General features: G+C 34.5%; 1 protein-coding gene across 1 annotated transcript in view; it reads right to left on the bottom strand.

Annotated features, from left to right (window-relative positions):
• Positions 1-17718, bottom strand: part of LOC104626016 (vacuolar protein sorting-associated protein 13A-like) — a gene marked incomplete at its 5' end in the record, with an annotated part of 61223 nt that overhangs the window by 1965 nt on the left and 41540 nt on the right. Inside the window, 11 exon segments of the mRNA XM_010293825.1 lie at positions 510-584; positions 2128-2251; positions 2896-2981; positions 13633-13747; positions 14775-14898; positions 15171-15216; positions 15581-15744; positions 15854-15929; positions 16402-16515; positions 17476-17557; positions 17673-17718. The exon segment at positions 17673-17718 is cut by the window's right edge and continues 7 nt beyond it. Coding sequence (XP_010292127.1) covers positions 510-584; positions 2128-2251; positions 2896-2981; positions 13633-13747; positions 14775-14898; positions 15171-15216; positions 15581-15744; positions 15854-15929; positions 16402-16515; positions 17476-17557; positions 17673-17718 — 1052 coding nt within the window.

Raw genomic sequence — 17718 nt, forward strand, 5'->3', positions numbered from 1 at the left:
CTACTCTCTGTTGTAGTCATGTCAAAATGAAGAGATCATATAGAGTATGTGTATAATAATAGTACTTATATAGTATATAAAATAAACTATTTGTGTTTCTGTTAGGGATTTCGTTCATTCTTCAACCAAAACTGTATTTTGAGGAACAGAGGAATCACACCCCACCCTCCCCCAAACAAAACTAAGAGTAATTTACAAATATTGTTTGTTCTATTAAAACGTACTATTTTAAATCACATTCTTGATTGTTTAGTTAGCAGTACTGTTAAATCAGCAGTTTCAGAGACAGTTACAGTTCCAAAGCTTTGTGTAAGGGAAAGTTTGGTGTTGGAATTTAGTACTTTTGAAATTCAGTACTGAACAGATCATTGCCATTTTCATCTGTGTAATGGCTGTGTGGAAATACTGAATTTTAAATGTACATAGTTGTTTCAGGGTAAAAATATATTTCCATTTCGCTTTTTAAGGCAATTTAGCACAGTATAATTGTAATAGTACTTTAACTTTACCTTAGCATCCTCTGGACTTTTAAAATTAATAATTTTTCCGAATTCTTTGGCATGGAACACAGACTTAACTCGTTCCTAAAAAAAGGTAATTCAAAATTGAAGTTAATTTCGTCAAACTTTACAACAAAGAAGTTATTTACCATTAAGGCAGCTATAACGGTTCAAACAGCCACATGTACCCATTACACTAATCTGAGTATGTTTACATCACATGCACACGCCCTCAGAAACTTAATTTTCTGCATGAAAGCACAGTGGAGTGGAACACTCCAGCAATAACAGACTTCCCTTTTTACCATGGAGACCCTGCAGACTGGACTGTCAAAGTGTGTAGGAATGGGAGGCAGATAATGGAGTATGTGGAGTCACAAAATCCAGTACTCCCCAAGGTTCTAATTTTTCATTCTCTTTTTAGTTGTCACCTGGGTGGACATTCCGCCAATACTGACTTGCAAGTAGTGGTCTTAGGTAGTGAAAAGAGCAGCTTAGGATTCAGAAAGAGAACACAAGCAATGCTTTGCAAAATACAGCTTTGAACCAATGGTTTCCATAAAGAGCATACTGCAGACATGTGAATGGACTCTGAAATGACTGCTGTGTAGGGTAAAGATGGGTATGTTATTCAGCATTGTCCGAAATGGCAGAAACTAAGAATTATTTCATCCTGGAAAAGTTCACTTGCAGTCAGAAATCCAGTTTGGAAGATTCCAAACCGATATAGCTCTGCCTTTCATGCTCTCTGCAATAGAAACAAATAATCTGACTGAAAAACTGGTTGACTTTGTACACTGTCAAGACTGTCCTGACGACCAAGATGTGTAATAACACACATCATGCCTATTAAAAACAGAAACAAAACAAAACTCTGGCAGGTAGATTCATTGATTGTAATTAAATTCAGTTACCACCTCAAGAAGAATTTAAGAATTTTATTTTTTTAAGGAACTTTGCCTCTGTAAGTACACTTAGTCATCGGTGGTCATCTTTCTCCTATATCCTTTGCCAGTTTACCAGGGAAAGAAAGTTTTGGGATTTTTCAAAGGAAAACTTACACCTGAGAGCAACATTCTTCAACTTGTATTGAAAGGGATAAGCATATGTCATTGTGGTTTTTAAGATGATACTAATACTTTATTATACTTTTGAAGAATTTGATTGCTAGCAAATGGAAAACAAATCCTTGAAGCATAGCACATGCAAATGTATTGCTCTGATACATTTGAATCTTTGGGATTACAACAATGTGGAAGTCCGTATATTGTCATATTTCCACAGTGCCACAGTGTGCAATAAAAATGTTCTGCAATCTTCTGAGAGGGTTTTGATGTATCACCATTTTCCAGACTACGAATACACCATGAACTGGTGCATACCAACATAAAATTCCCAGGCCTCAAACAGTAATTCAATCTGCAAACACCAAGTCACCATTCTGCTTAGAACAGGCTGAAGCCAGTTATCTGAGGAGTTTGCCAGTGCTAAATTTCAATTCCCTTCTCTGACTGCATCTCCACTAGAAGAGAGATCAAGAGTTCAAAGGAGAGGGGTCAGGAATTCAAAGTTCTATTTTATAAACAGCAACACAAAAAGAACACAAAACTTGATTACGTTCACATACCTTGGCTTCAATGCGTAATCTTCTGCCATCAACAATGAATGGTTCTTTGGTAAATTCATCGTAAGTGTATTGCCATTCACATGTCAGCTGTCCAAATGTCCCTTTTGTCACAAATAACACACCACTAGGCACCAGAAAATAAAATTAATAATTTAAAAATTAATGTAAAAACACTCAAGAGTTAGCAAGTTACCCTAGCTCTAGTGAAGTCATTAATTGTTCCAAAATAGTTTTCATCTAATGATATGTAACAACCATACAGCACACTTTCCAAAAGAGTGAATTTTGAACCCTCCTCTAACTTATTAAAATTTTCATAGCAAAACCGTAACACTACTTCTAGCTGTATTTCTACAAACAGTTGTACAGACTTCTTATTTGAGAAGGATGCCTGATACTCCACTGTTAAGACATTGACTCTGTTGCTGTATTATCCTTTTTTTCTTCAATATGCTAATATGCTAATATCCATTGACATCACTCTAACTAAATTTATAATAAATCTTTCTCAGCTAAAGAAATCATAAAACCAACATTCCTTTTCTCTCCTTAAATAGAGAAATTACTATGACACTCCGAACAACATACTCTTGTGCTGAACAATGCCGCTGCTGAACAAGATTATTAACAGCACACTAGCGTGCCTTCCCAATATTTGACATGTCTGTCACATCGTGATAAAAGCACAGTTGCTATCAACAATTATCAAGGCATACACATTTTGATGATAGTGTTAAGTACTTATTATTCAGAGTCAAAACTGTTTACCTTTTTGTTACCATTAACAGATCTGTACTGTTGACCATAGCATGTGCAATATATCTGAGTTTTGCAAATCTTCCATTTTCAATTTTCTAAAAGAGAAAAAAATTTTATACCTTTGAGTATGCTCGTATCAATTAATGTACAAATTTTGTGTTTAAAAATGTATTTATCCTGCAAAAGTATAAATTATAATAAAACATACAGCACATGCCTTTAAATTAAAGGCTACTTTCATACACCAGAATATGACTAACAGATCTGTGACAGCTAATGTTCGTAATTACGTAGAATTATTTGGTTGCTGTTAATGCAGCTATGCAAATAAAAATCAATCCTAACTAAAACTGGCAAGGAACAATATAGTTTCTTAAAGTATTTCGGGACTCAGTTTTCTACATATTTTTAGTACCTGCCAAACTTCTGCTGACTAATACAGTTCTGAGACAAAAAAAGAACTAAGGATTAATTTCCTAATTTATGTCAAGTCACCTTCAAAACATTGGAGTAAATAGGAATAAATCTAGAACCCACTATCATGTAGACAGTGGGACTTAATAATGCACTCAAGGTAATGCTTAGCATTTCTCCATATTCTTGTTTCCCCCTGAACTTACTTAATCTTTTCCTACAATTGCCATCAATATTGTAGCAGAATATTCTTCAATAGACAATAATTTTTAAATATTGATAACAGCAGATGAATATTTTTTAAAAACAGAAGCTCTGAAACTTTAACATGATTTGACAACCATTGGATTTCTGACTTTCTGAGCAATAAGTGATTAAACCAGAGATCAAATTAAGATTTCTGCATCTTATTTGGGAATAGCAACATGACTGCTTGCATACTTCCCATCTGTTACAAATCGGAAGCAAAAACAGATTAGTATAAACCAGTATGATTCAATAATGCCTTAACTACAAACATATGTATACCAATGTTTAAAAACATGTAGGTTAGTTCTCAATGCAGTTAAAATAGCAAAACCATTTAATATGTATTCATCACCACTGTAAAATGATAAAGACATTTAATTAGGCATACCCTACAACTTCAAATTTGGCTGCATGTATAACTCCACTTGCCCAAAGATCATTTTTGTAATGATGCCTTCCCTCAAAGATGCTGAATCTCTAGTGACTAAAATGCAAGAACATATGAGTAATGGCTTCCCAAAAGACAGCTTTCCAGAAAGCTCTCAGAAAGTTCAGATTATTTCTCTCCCCGCAACTCTGTTGGGCTACAAAAATCACAGCTGTCAATCATGTCCCTACTTACATAAGTCACTGCTTGAATTTATTTCTGTAAGAGCTAGTGCCAAGGGCAGGATGAATACAGCAAGAAGAATGGCTTAAGAAATGAGGAATTAGGGTCTTGGAAAGCAGATTTGTTTTCGTTTGTTTTCCAAAACTCCTTAGTCAAGCTTTGTCTAGGGGTTGCCATGCCTCTGATTTGAGTCTCCCCCCACCTCTCATATTTAGGTCCAAGCTCCTGCTTCAGAACTAAATAACCAAAAAATCCACTCTCAAGGTAGCCTCCGCAACATTCCTGCACCTGACCCATTGGATGGTTAGAAGACAGCGAGTCGGTGTGGACAGAGAGCATGGATAGGATGCCTGACCCAGACAGCAGGCTACTGGTCTAGTTCTATGTCCTGATGGATTTTCAGTGTTAGTGGCCCAGCAAGAAAAACAGGGAAAGGGAGGAGAAGGCTGACAGGAACTTAAAGAAATAATGTGTGTGGAAAGAGCAAGGGCGGTTCAGTAGAGGTATCGCTGCATTTAATCTGCAAGACTGTGACAAAGCCAACAATTTCTCCTACTGACCAAACACATCATACATATTGCAAAGTATGACCAGTAGAAGTATGACCATTGCTTCCATTACAAGCAATTATAGGGGAGAAGCATTTAGCAATTTAGCCTTACTAGGATGGAGGGGATCTCAGGTCTTTCTCCTGTATCAAAGAAGATCACTTCCTTATACTTTGCATAGCACTGAGGTAAGGCTCTCCATCCAAATGTTAATCCCCTTTAAGCAGGATTTAAGAAAGCGGAGTTACCTCTTTCTGTCTTTCATTAGCTTGCTAGTTAGTTTTCAACAAGTCACGTCACCCCACTGTAACTTACTCAGTTTACTGATACTGAATTAAGAATTATGGCAATTATTACGGAAGTACAGTACTTAACTATCACACAGGTTGCAATCTTAAGCAAAAGCTATTTAAATGTCCACCAAATTCCACAAAAAAATGTTTCATTCTACTAACATTCACAAACACATGATTTTCTCAGCACAAAGATACTGTTAGCATGTGGTATGTGCTAATTACTCCTCATTGTTAGCTATGAGTCAAAGATCACAACCCATTATCTGTGTTCTACAGTTTTGTAGACAACAGACTGGGAAATAAAGCACAGGAAAATGCTGCAGAGTCCATCTGCAAAGGAAATACTTGCATCTACGCCAGAGCTGAGCTGTAATTACTTCTGAATTTTCTGCCTTTAGATTTTTCTACCCTTCAATTGCAATCTTTATTGTAAAAAGCAATACCTATTCAGTAGGAAATATATCATAGAGGGATACACCAACTTACGGCTGACAATTCTTACAGCAGGATCACTGCTGCACTCTGCTACTGAAGTGCCTTATACAACTCAAACATAAAAGGATGTATAAATGATCCCTCAATATAGTTGCATAACTCTGTTTTTTAAAAATTCACAGTATTTAGCTATTAATAGATTGGAGAAAGCGACTTGGATCACTGTTTGGTGATGCAAAACTATGAAAGTTAACATTGATCAATCATCGTTTGTTCAATATTAGTTTCATCACTGTAAGAAAACAAATACTAATTTTTAAAACACAACTTCTGTACTTCAAATTAAAAATTGTTTAATAACCTGATTACTTTAGTATACATTATGGTTCATTGAATAGACATGGAAATTGAATGAATCTTTTGAAAAAAGACACTCCAGCAGCTGTAAAATGCGAAGTAATCCAAGCAGAAATTCCCTCCTTTGCAAATTATTCTTACCTGTAGTACAAACGCTTAGATGCCACTGCAATAATCTAGCAACAGATGTGATCATTTGTGCAGAGATAGATATGCAAATATGCTGTGTCTTAAAAGTGGCACCTCAGCATTTGGAAAGATTCCTAATTACACCACATGCTCCTCATTTACTGAGGAGGAAGCACGGACGCCTTTGACAAAGTTAAAAATGAAACAGCACAGACTGCAAGTACTGGAGACAAAATTCAGAAACTTATGATCCTTCTTATGTTGTTATAGCTCTAAAAAAATACTACTAGTATGTGATAGAAAAGTCAGAATATTTTATATCCTTCTTGAGTTCATCTCAGCAGAAACAACATGTTAAAAAAATACTATGAAGACCATTGCTACTTACAAAGTAGTTATACTTGCTACTCTCCTCTCTTGATGTTCAAATTTGAAGTTTTCAACTGGATTTTAGATTGCCAGTGTTATTTCCTTATGAACTGATTACTGTCCAAATGTGTGAGTTCTGAAGGCAATTCACTGTTGTTGCTAGAAACTGATGTTGAATGTAACTTTGAGCTCAAATTATAAGGTGACTTCTTCAAAAGCTGTAGAATTGCTACTTTCACCAGGCTAACCTGGTATAATTGCATATCCGATCTTCCCCACAGAAACATTTTATGATTCTTAGCAGTACCCAGGTTGCTTGTTAGATCTAGCTTGAATGTGTGTGAAAAAATTGTTAAATAAAACACTCCTTTTTCTGCCATGTGAAGTTCTCTCCTCATCCGTGATTAATAAAAACTCATGTTAATCCTTTATTGCCTACTCCCTCATTCCAGTTATCCTAATGTGCAATGTCATCCTACAAAAAGCAAAGCTTTTGTCCATAATGTTAGTGCCTGAATTCAAGATTCCATTCAGCCACGTTGAACAGCAGATCTGAAATCGACATGGTTTTGTTCAAATCAACAGGAAATTGTGGTCAAGGTTAGCATTTCAATCTAAGGCCGCAGTATGCAGGACAGTAAAAATTAGGACAACAGCTTTCTTTCAAAACACAAAGTTTCGACTTGACAACAGAAATATAATTTGCCTATGCTGAGTGGCAGAATTATCTTGGTCAATTTTTCATCTGAATACCAAGAGAATTAATTTGATGAGCTGAATGGAGAACCCATACTGATCCATACTTTCATTGTGGTGACCATATCTAGACATTCTCTGTGTTTCCACAATATGACCAAAGTTCTTTGATTTGTAGCATCTGAAGCAATTACTGTATCAGCAGGGAAGTGGAAAAATATTTCCATTTTCTTTTCTGTATTCTCTGTCAGCAATCAAGCTGGTGTATGCTTTGCCTAGGACACTTCTAGTTTTTACTTGCTTTTCCACTATATATAAGCATTTATGCTTTAATCACCAACAAACTCAAATGAAACTGGGTAACACAAGCTTCCATGTTCCTCTGAAACAATTGGTGTTAGCTAGTGCCAGCCAGCTTCCTGTAAATATATATGAGTCTTCTATTTCAGGACAGGCAATGGCAATGTAATAATATCCAAACGTTGCACATTTAAGTGGTAAGGATCCTGCTCTTTCCTTTAACCTAGACACAACAGGTTTTCCAAAGGAAGATGGATAAGGACAACTGTGACTCAATTAAGAGAGCAGCAAATGAGATAGCATGCCTGAATGGATGCCTGGTACGAGTCAGGAGAATGCCAAATAAAAATGAAGTTAGTTCAAACTTTGGAATGAATTTCTCCCTCTAATTTTATGAAGTGAAACCTCAGTTTTAGAGTACTTCACAATATGGTTGTTTATGTTTTGATTTGAACCGAAGCCCAAGGGGGGTGAGAGAAGGATAGAAAAGAGGAGTATGATACACTTTTCCCACTCCTCAGATATTCTTCCTGGCAGACTGAAGCTTGAATACTAAGAAACAAGGGTCTGTTCAACCTATTCCAGCATTCTGCTACCTGATCTGAATCTGACCTCATGACCAAAAAAGGATCACTGAACTGAAAGCTGAACACCTCCAATACAGTAGGACACAGTATTGAAGAACAGCTTTGAACGATTGTCTTCTCTATGAGCTCACATCCACTGCAGCACAGTTGGGCAGCAGCCTTACACAACACTGTAAAAGAGCCCTCACAAACTTACACACTATAAAGGCAAATTAAAAATAAAAAAAGGATTAGAATTTACTTTGGCTTTGGGTAGGCACTCAGCTGTGTCACATAGAACTCCACTGATTTCACGGTGCAAGTGTTAATGACTTATGTTCATAGGGATGAGACTAGCCTATCTTTCAGCTTTATTCCCTGGCAGGGAAAGACCAGTGATTTATGGCAGGTCTGTAGCTTCCATAAATTACTAAAACCAAAGGTATCAACAGTCTATTAAATGATCCCCAAAACTACCTATAGTATTCCTCTGCAGTGAAGTCTATAAAGCCTCTCAAGGAAACCAAAAGACCAAAGAACCCTGATCAAAAGGGATGTACCGGATAACATCAAAGACAAGGAGCACAGTCAATTCTTCAGCTCAGCAAGGAGGAAGCATATAAATTCATTCATATAAGTCACTAAAAGAGTAAAGCTAAACAGTTTGGAAAAGCTGACTCATCAACTTGTTCTGTAGCTGATAGCAGAAAACTTGGCAACCTGAGCTGAAAGGATAGCACTTAGTCCTGGAGTTTTCAGCACTAGACTTCAAATTCAATTCACCAGTGAAAAAGTGGGGGAAAAAAATGTGCAGCCAAAAGTTAAACTATTAATACACATTGAAATGAAGGAGGAGAGGAAAAAAAAAGGGGCATTTGAAAAGATGGTCTATATTTTTTGACATTTTACTTCAAATCCCCAAAGAAAATTATCTCTAAATTGTTAGGGTTTTTTGCATTTTTGGTGCCTTAAAGAGCCTCAATATCTGTTAGTTAGCTACTATACTTTTCACAGTTTTTGGTTCCATGACTTAGAAATTAATCCCACGTAATACAATTTATTATCCTATATCCAAATTATATCTTTTCCCAATGTATCTTCAGAGGACGCTTGACTCAAAACAAAAACAAATAAAATACTTGTACAAAATTACTACATTTTTTATTAATATAAAAACTTCAAAAATAGAACTACAGTCCATGAAAGAGACAAAATACTCTAAGGAATATAATAATATTTGCTGGCTATATTGGCAAAATTTTTTTACTGTTTTTTGTTGTTGGTTTGGGGTTTTTTTTAGTTAGCATTCTACAGCCTTTCAATACACTGAACAAAGGAAGAACTCTTTTTAGTAATATTACAGTGGAACTTGGATTAGTGATACCTGACCCAGAAGTACTACCACTCATGCTAAATTTTAATTCCACATTCAGTAATGATTTGTAGAATTATAAGTTAAAAAACCTTAAAAGTTATGTCAATTTGATAGAAAAAAATGTATTATTTCTAAAAACCAAATTCTTATTTTTGCAGGAATGTTTTTTCAGTCAAAAAATTACTACTTTTCTTTCTAAAGCTGTTTTAGAATGTGGAAAAAAAAAATTGTGTTATGAAATGGAGATGCATTGTCTTTTAAAGCAGGCCGTTACAGAAGGAACCCAAAATTTTATAGGATTAAAAAGAAATTGCACTAAAAAGCCAAAAAGGAAAAAGAAAATGCCAGGTAACAGATTCAAAGTTCCCCAAACCCACTAAAGCTAATAAAGTACAGCAAGTAACCTTTCCATAAAGTTGTACCTAACAATTTCCTCAACTTTTAGGCATGACATGTCTTTTTTCAGGATTGAAGATCAAAGTAATTTCCTAGATTCTTTGAAGAAAAACCTGAGATTCATATGTATCTGAAATTCAAAATCCTTGCCACAATGTTTCAGGCGTTGCACATTGCAATTACAGTCTTTCATCTACTTCTGCAAGACATCTTTTTGAGAAGACACTATTACAAAATAAGTAGCAATACATGATCTGTAACAAATCTTAAGTATCAGTAGTTTCAGGTAAAACAAGCTCTCGAGTTTGTTCCCTCTTATCTGGGAGACTATTCAGGCATATATTCCTTGGCTCACTGCCCAAGAGATCAGACTGCACAGCAGCTTTTGAGGGCATGGAACCAGAATAAGCAGTCTTATTGATTTTAATGGTTCTACCCTCAGAATTCTAGTAATTGGAAGACAATAGACAATGAAGGACATGACATCACCTTTGGTAAATACGCAAACATTTCAGAAGCTCTTATTGCTTTAGAGCAATTCTAATTCTTTAGATGTTGGCAGAATAATTAATTCTTAATACAGTACTTACTGATGCTATCTATTGCAAGACATCTTTAAAATGCCACACAAAAATCTAAATTTAGCAACAAGCCACAAAAAAGAATGAGAACGCTGTGCAAGCATTCCAGTGAATACAGAATAAAACAATTTTTCAAGAAACAAATAACTTGTAAACCAATATTGTGGAATTTACAAAACAGAATTATAGTGGTTCAATATTGTTGTTGTTTTTTTCCCCATGTCTATGTAAATAAAAAACGTAAATACTTTTGCATGTTACACATATTTCACTACACAGAGCCTTGGAAAAGTACTGGTATTTTCTCCAGCTGTCCGTGATTTTACATGGGGTTTGGTTCAGGGGTGGGCTTTTTACTTTTCTTTGTTGCTATGAAAAAAAAAAATTTAAGAACCAAGTAATTTATGGTCACAATCAAAAATAACTAAATAAACCGTTATTTCACACATCTAAGGATTCCAAAGAATACACAAAATAAGTATTTTAAAATTATGGTAAAACAAATTATAAATGAAAATTAAAGGTTTATGTTCAATGTTCCTTCCAAATATTTATTTTTTATATTTTAAGTATCTTTATAGGCCATTTGGTGTTTTTACATCATCTAGTTCCAGGAAACATGAGAAACAATGTTGGAACAGAACAGATGAATCCATTTCAGATATACTTTAGACATGTTTATTGTTAAAAAGAAAAGCAGACAAAATACTTTCGAAATATGAAATAAATAAAACAAACAGCATTTTAACACCAATAGTGACTGTACAACTCAGTAAAGTTTTACTAAACATATTTAAAAGCATTCCATCTAGCAAATTGTAGATAAAACCTGTCAAACACTTATATAAATGCAAAAACATTAAATACACTTGATAGAAACATATCTGGCAATAAACTCTAAGTCATGGTATTACTATCTCTTCATATTATTCAATACTATTTTCACGTAATGTCCAGTTTTATCTCTAAGACTATTTTTGTTATATTCTTTCCTCCTTTGCTTAGCACTGATCATAATACAATTTATTTCCCCACATTTTTGTTTGCACAGTTTTAAAAATAAAAATTTAATATTAGACAACCCCAATTTGTCAGTGGGAATTATAGCAGCAGCATTTAATACTTAAAGATCAAAAGAACGTGACAAAGGCCATGTATATCTGTTACAGTCCGTATTATCCTAACTGTCATCATCATCACTACTATTGTGAGTCTTAGTCCATTCCCTGTAGGCCTGTCTTTTCTGAAAGCATGGTAGGGAAGAAGAAAGCAGAAGTATTAGTTTAGAAGCATTAGTTTTGCAAATTTATTAATTAAAGCAAAATAAAACCCTAGAAAACAAAGAAATTCTGAAATGACTGAAATCCTAGTTTAGGACACAGTATGAGCACACAAAATAACCTATATCCTATTTCCTTTAATCAGCGTATACAATCTCTAAATCACTAAAAGAAGTTTTATTCCACTCTAATCCAGTAATCTGTTGAAAATGCTACAATACAGTGAGCACAGTGGAGCCAGTCACCAGACCTGTATGCATAGAAATAATACGAAGGGGAGAATAATCTTTTCTCCCCCATAAGAAAATACTGTGCTATTCAAACTGCTTCAGACAGGGGACATGTAATACACTGAGTCTGACGCAAAACAAAGAAATATCTCTAGAACCAGAAACATTAAGAAGAAAAACATTAGTACACTTGAAAGTAAAGTAAGATTAAGACATTAAACATACTATATTAGAAATTAATGTCTGGAAAAAAATTATTTAATTCATTATTTTTGGATTTGACTGTCTACAGGGAGAATTACAACCCTGTTTGGAGCTTTCAAAACATTTCTTCAAGAGTAGTTCTGCCTTAGAACTGTCAATAGTGAGAACTAATATGAAACACACCATTTTTCAACTTCAGCTACTTTCAAGTGGTCACTGCCACCAGAAAATATGACAGGCATTACACAAGGCAATGCCTTTATGCTTTTCTAAGTTTGATAACAGAAGGTGGTGGTAACTGTACTCAACCACACAACAGAGAAAGAAATCAGAAATACTGATTACGTTGCAGAACTTTTTAAAGGTTTCTCAGCAAGAAAACTACCAAAATGCAAAAATATACAAATTTAAGAAGAAAAAGCAATGCAAAGTCATTAAAGAAGTCTGAGCATTAGAGCTGACTCAGTTGGCTTGCTAGCATTTGTTTTAGCAGTACACTTTAAAACAGAAAAGGGCATATTTTGGAATTCATTTTCTTACCAAAAAGAGGAGAAAGATTAGCAATAAATTTATGCCATTCATCAATATTAGCTTCTAACTAGGCTCTAGTTAAGGTAATACTGCTTTTATAACACTAGCTTTAAATTGGAGAGCACAGGTTAATGCTACCTCATTAGAAGAAAGGCAGAGGCATACTATTGTTATCAAAGAACATTCACAGCCTGCTGAAGTAGATCACCAGTGAATGGTATGGTGAACATAGCTGATATGCCCCACATAGGACAATCCTCTTTTACCAGAAAAAAAGAAAGACACACTAATGAAATGCAGAAGAAACAGAAACAAACAGATTGGAACTCGACATGAAACAAACAGGTGTGGCAATTCTCAAAATAGTCTAAAAATCCTCTCCAAAGGCTACTTCATTCTTATCTACTTCTCCAAAAAGGTTATTTCTGCATGACCTCGCCAAGGTTTCCCTGGCACACTGTGAATCCTTCAACGGGTATTTTAGAAATTTTGTTTACATACATGCAATCACTAATTACTACTTTGTATTTGAATATTTCTAAAATGCAGTTTTACTTCTGAGAAAAAATAGAAACTTTGTAAGCTGCATTAACAGTTGAAGTTATTTCCACTTTGATATGTGAGTCAAATTTGCTTAAATGGCAGCTGAATTAAAGAATAACTGCTGCTCTGCATGTTCTTCATGCAAACAGTATTTCACTTCAAAACTGTTCACATTCTTTTGATGACTGTAGTATGACAGAAATACAGCCATTTTAAGTGTGTTTAAAATGCTGGTTTATTTAATTGAGATTAAAAAGTCACTGTTTAAAATATGTACTATAAAGTTACTGAAAAAAGTATCTTTGTTTATCATCACTGTTTATCAAAAATAAAAGTTAAAAACATAAACCTTTTTAATTACACATATAAACATTTTTCTTCTTTCAAAATGCTCTGTATCTTACACAAAACTCTACAGATATACTGGTATAAGTTACGGTGTCTTTCTCAAAAGTTGTATCACAGAAACTAAATCACCAAAGTGGTCATAAGCTAAGAAATTAAATGAAACTTCTTGACTACTGCGTTACTAGGTAATGGGTGGTAGGGAATTTAAGAAATGGGAAATTCTGTAAAATATTTATTTCAACATATGATGAGTCAAAATGTATGTCAAATTATCTTTCATTTTCTTCACCTGTAACATTTGACTTCCAGTTCCATCTCTTAATCTGTAAGGTCTAATAACTCCATCTTCTCCAAAGAAGCGAGGTGGGCGCAGGCTTATCACATCTTCTGATGAATCTGCAACTCTGACAATAAAGCAGCAAATTTAAGTGTCAGTATCTCTACTCAGCTACAATATTTAGCAAAGGCTCTATATTATTTTAAATACATATTAAAATCATGTACTAGTACAGCAATTGTTGTTCTCTATGTATGTACATTTGCACATGAATAGACATTGAGTAGATACTCTATGGAACAGTAATAGATTTCACTCAGATATCTATTTCAGAGAGTGATTATTAGAAAATTAGATGGCACAGGACAGCACTGCAATATTTAATTAGTGTCTAAGTATTGTACTTCAAAACTTCAAAATTGAAGACATCTGTGCCATACAGAACTTCTGTTCTGATATTTTTCTTGCATTTCTTTGCTGAAGAACTTAAAGGGAAAAACAAAAGAGACGTCAATCTTGTGAGAGCAAATATGGTCCAGCTCGCTGAGAACAGGGCCATTAAACAGCTGTATTCAGATGAAGACACTAAGTGCTCCCTCAGAACACGCTCTTGCGTCTTTATACATTACAATGTGAGATAATCTACCACAATGGGTTTATTAAAGTGAGACTATCACAGTATTCAATATGCACTCCTAACACAATACTCAGTCTGAACAACCAGGACAGATCCTGGCATGATCTAGTATCTTGGAACTCATGTCATACAGTAGTAATAATACAAAAAAGTAACTTTTGATGCAGCTGAGAAGCTCTTTTTGCCTCTATATTTGGGGTAAAAGTTAAAAACCAGCACTTGCAGGAAGTCCGATTGCTGAGGCTTTTAAACCCGTTTCTTTGTAATGCTAGGAATACGTGAGATTTGACGCTGCATTTTTTAAATGCTATCAACTGTGTATTTTTTTTAAAAGTCACTATTTATTATATAAATAACAATATGGGTAAGATTTTTTTCCTAGCTCATCCATGTTGATGACGAAGTGCAGAGACCCAGAAAAACTGACACAGAAGTGATACAAAGACACAATGTACTGCTGCTACTACTATTGTCTGTTTCATGCCACATGTCATTCTTCATACTTAATTTTACTTACTTTTTAATGCCCTGAAATGTGCTGCTTGCCATATCTATGATTCCTCCAGTAGGCCTAGCTACTGCTCCCACTAAGCCTTTTCCAACACCTTTGAAAAAACCAGCTGCTCCTTCTTTCTGAGCTCCTGAAAGGATTAAGTGCAGCAAATCATTAGAAAACTCTGAGTCTGTCTTACAATCTTAGCAAACTTAATTACCATTTAATTAGAAATCTTATTTGATATGCAGCTACATAATCTCTTCCATACAAAGATCATGTAAACCACATTTAAACTAAAAGGTAGCAGGAATATAAAATCTTGATAAACATTTTATAACTCAGATTTATAATGTCTCATCAAATATCAAAAATATTCCATCATGTGAACAGTTAATGCATAAGATGACCTCAACTTACCTCTTATTGGTTTTGTAACTATTCCTGTTATGCCACTGACAAAACCCTACCAAGAGAAACAAAAGAGACATTATAAATATGCTTCCAGATTATATTTTTCTTTTTTTACATTTTTCTCACTACTTCATTGGTGAATAGCCTCAAAGGACATCTGCTAGAGTATTCTAAAATTCACTACAAGCTAGCAGAATTAGAGGCACTTGCATCACAGTTCCTACCTTCTCTTCTACCCTCATGTATTTTTCTTTAAAACTATCACTAGTTATGGCCACTATTGTGGCCATATATTTGCAAAATAAGAAATAAAATAAAGAGTATCAACTCTCTGGTGACTATGGCAGCCTCTATATTTGTTACTGTTGCCTGCATAGAATTTATAAATCTTTTTATAATTTCTTTTTTCTCCTTACAGAAACCAATCCTTTTCCACCTCGAGTGATACCCTCTCTCAGACCAGTGGGCTGTTTATTCATGGCTTCTCTCCTTTTCTGCTGGTAATCCTCATCCATAGTTATCGCAGCTACTCCTTTTGCCATAGCACCAGTGATTCTTGATGCAGCACCAGCTAATCCACCTATTGGAGAATCATAAAATAAAACAGTGTAAAATGCCAATGCAATTTACAAATACCCGCCTATATTGCTTACTATTAGGTATACTACTGTGACAACACTGAAACTTACCAACAGCTCCCCCTACTAGTGCTTTAAGTCCTAGTGCCATTCCTTCTATAAATTCTTCAGGACCTTGGATGGCTCCCTAAGAAAAAGTGAATGCATTTATGTTAAGCTTCAAAAAGTATGCAATATATTTTTTCAAATCTTACATTTTTATTGGAATTTACATATAACAAAGAGAACAAGAGCATGAGACCAAGTGAGAAAGTCTGAAAGTGCCCATGAGAGCACCTGTGAAAGAAAGAAACACTGTTTTAGAATATTAATTCATTCCCTGAAGCCTGCTTATTTTAAGGCAAATGGAAGAAAAAGTGGATTTCTTTTAAAATAAGAACCATAAGGAACAGTCTTTTGTGAATTAAGTTAAATGGACTACACTCTCCTTTTATCTCACTTGAGTTTTCCAGTAACTTCTCCTGGCACTTTCATGTTGAATTTTCAATTCTAAATCTAAACTTAAAGCCAAAGAAGTTATTAATATATCCACATTTTCAGTATAATCCAGATCTATCTACTTGTGCTACATTTCATAAGAAGGCAGCAGAGATTTTTACCTGGTAAGGTTCATAGAAGAATGCTTCTACTCCTTCAGACAAGCCTCTAATGAATCCAAATGGATTACCCAAGACATCAAGGCCAAGAATAAGTACATACATCTGTTTAATAGCCTAAAATAAAAATAGTTCTTAGTAAAAATATTTCAGAAATTACACTAAAGCAAAGGCAGTGTAGTATACCCAGATTTAAAAAAAAAAAAAGGTGAACATAGTGTAAGTTTAATACAAAAACTTGAAAATTATTTGGAAAAGTAGTAGTCGTATTAAAAAGGATCTTAGAGTGACTAGATCATATTAAGTCAGCCAAATAAATATTACTTCTTACAAGAATTTCACAAATAACTGACATTAATGCCCTTGAGGTTTTACAAAGCAAGCACATTACCTAGATTTCTCTCATACTACAGGACAAAATTTGGTCTGTTTGCATATGTTGAGAAAATTTTGTTAATTGTCACTGCAAAACATTGTAACTACATCTAAAGGAACTGTAATTTGATTTTTAAAAAATGTTAAGCATCTCCTAGGAGATTTCACATTTTCCCTCAGGGAAATGGAATGGTCAGAGAAAAACAGGTAACTTGTGCCCCAATTAAAGCCCTGTATAGGTTTTTTTCCCTTTAAAGATGGACGGTAGAAGTGGACTAATTCTTTTATGCAAAAGTGTGTCTGCTGGATTCTCTCCACTGGATGACAGGACCTGAACAGTATGCAAAGGCCAAAGAGGGATCATAATTCATATACTACTAATGTCCAGGAAAAAGCGTTAATATTTTGATGCCAATTCTACTCTGTCAGAGCTGCACTGTTTGCTTCCACTATCCATTCCAGCAAGTTTTTTTGTTATCCATGCACTTTTCCTCTGTCATAATTTGGAAATGGCACTTGCCCCCAAAATAAAGAAAACAGAATTCAACTAATGAGTAATTGTTTTATATATGTTTGTGTATTTAAACTTTGTACAAACATACAAGGCTGAAAGTAATTTTATTTATTTTCATAGAAACAAAGTGCACAGCAGCGCTTTCAAAATATAAATTTATTGAAATATTGAAATTTACTTATTCTAACCTGTTTTGAATAATGCCTTACAACTGCTGATTGAAGCTGTTGTGTAGTACAGAAGTGATAGCTGAGTTCAAAGAATGCCAACCTGGGGAAAAAAAAAAGATAAAAGGTCCTTACTATGCAGAGCAAAATAAAAACTATTATATGTAATATTGGTTTAATCTTTGGAAGTAATCTCTACAATCATATTTTTAACTTACTTGAAGACAACATCTTGTACATCTGTGAGGGTGGCCCCTATACTCT

This window comes from Phaethon lepturus, unplaced genomic scaffold, assembly GCF_000687285.1.
Source record: "Phaethon lepturus isolate BGI_N335 unplaced genomic scaffold, ASM68728v1 scaffold1379, whole genome shotgun sequence".
Classification (NCBI taxonomy): Eukaryota; Metazoa; Chordata; class Aves; order Phaethontiformes; family Phaethontidae; genus Phaethon; species Phaethon lepturus.